General features: G+C 31.6%; 1 protein-coding gene across 1 annotated transcript; it reads right to left on the bottom strand.

Annotated features, from left to right (window-relative positions):
* Positions 1-820: 820 nt before the first annotated feature.
* On the bottom strand, positions 821-2150 carry LOC145102650 (CASP-like protein 1F2). Its single transcript, XM_079040102.1, has 3 exons — positions 1799-2150; positions 1592-1715; positions 821-1189 (listed from the first exon to the last, which is right to left on the bottom strand). Exons 1-3 carry the CDS (start codon positions 2011-2013, stop codon positions 968-970), a joined length of 561 nt encoding a protein of 186 aa, XP_078896228.1. The 5' UTR covers positions 2014-2150; the 3' UTR covers positions 821-967.
* Positions 2151-5434: the final 3284 nt, after the last annotated feature.

The raw sequence follows: 5434 nt of genomic DNA, 5'->3' as shown, positions 1-5434 counted from the left end.
TTGTGAACTTTGTTTTTTTTTTTTTTTTTTTCGAATACTAGAATCAAAATTTGGAGAATTATTTTCATGATATTTTGTATGTTTGGTATTTTTATTTCATTTTGAAAACTTATGTTTGTTGGTATTTTTTGTTTAAAGTTTATTTTTGTATTTTTTGGAATATTTTAAAATTTTAAATACAATAATGATGTAATAATGACATCATCCGATTTTTTGGATCGGTCCGACCGGTTGAACCGGTTGACCCATTGACCCAGTATGGCAGCCGGTTTAATGTCCGGTCCAGTTTTCAATACATTAAGGACAAATTTTTAAAACAATAGTAATCAAACGTCTTAATTAAGGTTGGTGGATGTCATACCACATTCAATATATTTTTCTACTCATTATTTTTTTACCTAACTCCACAAAATTAGTGAGTGTCATATCACGCTTAACCACACCCACTACAATACACATTTTTATACATGAAATACAACATTTGAATGAATGTATTTTTTTCACCGTGTGTCAAATCCATACCACAGGCCATCTTTACCACTTTCTTTTTTGCCCCTCGATACCGGGTAAACCCGGTGTTTACGTAGCTTACCGCAATGTACCATATAAGACACACCGAATAGTCTACTCGAGGGTTTTAATAGTTTTCCTTTACTTAATCGTCTGGTAAACCAAATTGACAAATAGGCTAATTTTTTCTAAAAGTAAATGTATATTTCTTAACGACTCATTTGACTTTTGTTTTTAGTTAGAGTTCGATCATGGTGTCCGTAGTTCCCCTTGACTTCTTTCAACATATAAACACCCGTATACGACTTAATGATCAAATAAAACAAACAATTTCATTTAAAAACATCTAACTTACTTTCGATTACAATTCACAAAGTCCACATAAAGCAAGCTCCCCTCTCCATGAGGGACATTAAAGTCATTTCACATGTGTATGTAAAAAAACGTCTCATTTTTTTCAATCTGAAACTTCTCTTGCTTTATTCGCAGATATAACAGTAAGAAGCAAATAACAAATTGTCGATAAGAGACTCAAGATCAAAGACGCCATTACTTTGTGACAGAACTTCCCGAAGTTGTCACAAATCGGCATCCAACCTGCATGGTTATTTCCATATTTACCCACTTGAGCAATAGCACTCGCAGCTCCAAATCCACCCACCATTAATGACGTCAGAATCTATGCAAAAACAAATGCTAAATAATATTAACCAACAACAACAACGTTATACAAGTTCGAAAGATTATGTTGCTGGCCCCACATTCCTAGGTAGGACATTTGTGGTTCCCAAATGGCACAGATTCTTTGGAGTTTAGGTATGGGGAAATTACGTTTGTGTCTAGCCACATGATATAACCCAAAACAAGAAAAACTCAACCACATAATATAGTTTCGATCATGATCATTGTCTATCATAAATGCAGAGCTAAATCTTGAAGAAATGATTGTACTATATGTTGTTAAGGTTTTTTATAACTGTTGGGGAAAGTTATAAAACTTTTTAATGAGATTGTTTATGGAAATTACTTAGTTATCACGTTTGTCCCTTAAACTGCGAAAACGAAGGATCATTGACATTACCAGATCATGTATAAACAAGAAGAAATAGTTGACGGGGTTGGAGAACTTCCGGCCGAGTGAGAAAACCGGCAGCAACGACAAGAGAGACAAGACTGAAGCAACCACGTTCATTATCGTAAAAAACCTGCAACAAAATCAAACAAACGAACTTAAAGAACATCATCGTAACCACAATTTGCAGTTGAATCAAGAGACAGAAGTGGGTACTTGAAGGAGGGGTTGTAGGTGTAACGAGCGTCGAGATCGGTTCCGAAAAGCACCTTGGACTGCCGGCTGTTGAACATCAAACAGGCGGCGGCAATTGAGCTGGCGGCGGCGACGATTCTGAGCCAGATTTGGGAGGCAGTGAAGCACAAATGTGAGACTGGGGAGGGGATTGGTCGGAGTTTGGAAACGATTGTGTTGACATTTTCAGTTTCCATTGTTAGTAACCTAGTTTCTTCGGAGATGGAGATGGAGAGGAATGTGGAGTTGCGGAGGGTATTTATAAGGAATGAAGGAGGTTTTTGGGGTGGTTTTGTCGAATAAAAGACTAACGTGGGTGAGATTAATATGGCGAGAGTGGTGATGATTTTAAATAGGGAAAATATACATTCCAATTTTAAAATTGTTAAATCTTTTTCAATTACGATTGGGTTATTTGGACAGATTTTATTTTAATGAATATATTTTTGTAACATTTCCGTTTTTATTCAATTTTACTTTTTAATATTGACGATCCATTAAACCTAATAAAATTTAGTTCATTATATTTTTAAACACATACATGAATAATTAAGAATTACAAATTATAAATTTAAAAATAAAAAATATAATAGTTAAAAAAATACGATAATATACTTCTCATAACATTTTATTTAAGTTTTTCGCTAGATTTATTGATTTAAAAATGACACATAAAGGTATGATGAATAAATAATACAATAATCAAAAATATGATTAATTTAAAAATATAATTATATTGGTTTACTAGTTTATAACCCGTGAAAATTACGGTTACAAAATTAATTAAATTTTCATATTAAAAATTCAGAATTATTAATCAATTATTTTAAATAAATTGTTAATTAAGATATATTTTTTAGTTATATAAAATTAGAATCATTGATTTAAATAAATACATGACCTTATAGTATATATTAATTTTATTTTAATTTTTATTCTAATGTTATTAATTTAATGTAATTAAAATGATAAAACTTAAAATTTGAAATTTGAATTTGGAATGGAGAAGCAATAGATTGACACATGACATGATACTAATTAAAAACTTTATATAATGACACATGACAAAAAGAGAATAAATCTATTCTTTTATTAGAATAGGGAGAAGAAGACTGTATGAAATTTAATTAAAAAAGAATGTAAGTATTAATGTTCCAATAATGATACAAGGGAATTGAGTAATTCTAACCACATTTTAACTAACTATCAATACAAATAACTTTTTTTTTTTTTGAAAACTAACCATTATGTCCATAATGATCATTCATGATTCGACCTAAACGGACCAAGTCCATTACAATATCCCAATCTATATGTGTGGGGCATACACCCACAAACCAAAATACGCATCCCAAAAGTGGAATTTTAAAGCTCTTTTTATCACCATTTAAGACTTAGCTTTTTAAGCTTATCTATCATGGATTCAACAAACCACATGTACTTTTTTAAGCTTATCGATTATGGATTCAACAAACCAGGTGAGTTCAACTATTTTATTTACTATACTTTGCCTTTGCAAACAATGTTTCGTATTCAAGAATGTGTAGACCAAGTTCGAAATATGAAAAACAAGTCTGAAATATGTAATATGTGTATTTTATTTAGTTTTAGACATATATGCACCATATAAGTACATTAAAATGTGTGTAGCATGATTTTTAGTAAGAAACAAACTCTTCCTTAGCCATTAGAAGTGATTCCATAAAGGTATTATCACTTCGGAATACGAAGAATGGAACACGGATGACGAAGTTCCAAGGATCTGGAATGATGTTGTTCCGGAATGACCCTCTAGAATAGCCATTCAATATTTGTTTATTTTTGTTTATGATATTGTGAAATTAATTTTGATATTTATTTGCATTAAACCAATAACTGTATTAGTCTGAAGATCAATTTGTGTGGATTTCGTTAAAAATTGGGTTTTACAGACAAACAAGTTATTTTCCTTTTAGAGGAGCTTTAGAAATTATGCATGATATAGGTAAAACTAAATTCAAAATTTTTGTTGTAAATATAATGTAATTTTATGGTAATAGATTATAATTATGTTGGAATTTTTATTTGGTAGATAAAAAAACAAGATGTAGAAAACAAAACAATTAGTAAACCACCAAGGGAACCTATAAAGTTAAAAAAGAAATCAGAAGCGATGTTAAAACTTAAATTGAAAGCATATAGAACTCTGAAAGATGGGACTGGAGCGAATTTAAAAAAACCCTGTTATTTTAGATTCGTTGTGGCTTTATGGTTTTTTATGGACATTGTTCCGCGTGTTGGTTTTAATTTTGGAACATTCTCTTTTTTTATACGTATTTTAATATTGTTTAATTTCAGTCTCCAATATCCAGTGACTCGAATGATGATGATGATTTGCCAATAGAATATGAAATACTATGTCTAGAAGGTGAGCAACGACGTCTTGTTGATATGATTGCTTTAGAAATGACTCTTGATTAATAACGTGGGAAAAAACGAATGGTAATATTGGAAATCCCATTACCGTCTTCCGTGGTTGAGGAGCATAGAAAAGTAGCATTGTATAACATGCAAATGCTCTCATTACGATGTCTAAAGATTTATGACAGTTTGTGAACACAATGGACATCATCGAAGAAGTACGTAAGACAAGTGAAACAATAGAAGAACGAATGGAAATTACTGATAATGGGTTCACCCTAATGTAGACATACATGGAATTGTTTGAAAATCATATAGACACTACTAGCTTGCACATGATGCAAGTTCCCACTTATCCTGAGAATGTAATTTAATTTCAAATATTTTAATGTCATTTTAGGCTTAATTATGTAAAGGAAATGGTAGGGGTTTCTAAAATGGCAGTTTTTTTCATTAACATTCGTATAACAATCATTACAAAAACTAATATATACTTATATTGGTTTCTAAGAATTAAAAAATTGTAAGAGATACATATTTTGTTCGCGGTTGATAAAATCTCCGCTTATTCTAGCAAAAGTTGTTAAACGGTCCCGTTCTGCCTAATGCTTATCAATCTCTATATTTGCATCATGAATCCACTTCTCAGCTTTTTTGACTTTTTTTCATAGCTTCAGCAACCTATTTTCCTATTTCATTACTTTACATGTTAGATCGTCTGCACGTTGATTGAATGCCTGACTTATTTCAAACTCCCTTTCGTTTGCTTCTTCAACAATCTTCATAACTTCGAAAATGTCATCATGCATTTTATCTGGGAGTGGGAAATTTGGGCGTTCCGGAAACGGGTTAATATCTGAACAAACATACCAATCTTCTTCTTTTTTTACAATGCCAAACCCCAAACTCATATGAACTCATAGGGTGAATTTGTAACAATTTTTACTATGTCTGGAATGTGTATCCGGAATGTTGTGTCTAGAACGGTGTGTCCGGAATGTGTGTTCGTGAGTCCGTGAGTCAAAAATCTATGACATATATGATTGATTCGACTTGACATGAATGATTGATGTCACGTCCATAATGGAATTCCAAAATAACATGTAAATCTAGAATGAAGCGCTATAAATAAGAGAATGAAATTTAAGAACCTTTAGTGGTCCGAAATAGCAGTAAATCAACCCTAGCCATGCACTAAACAACAATAGATTGCGCTCA

This window comes from Lactuca serriola, chromosome 4 (assembly GCF_051521515.1).
Source record: "Lactuca serriola cultivar US96UC23 chromosome 4, Lser_US96UC23_V15, whole genome shotgun sequence".
Classification (NCBI taxonomy): Eukaryota; Viridiplantae; Streptophyta; class Magnoliopsida; order Asterales; family Asteraceae; genus Lactuca; species Lactuca serriola.
This window is presented reverse-complemented; position numbering and strand designations above follow the sequence as displayed.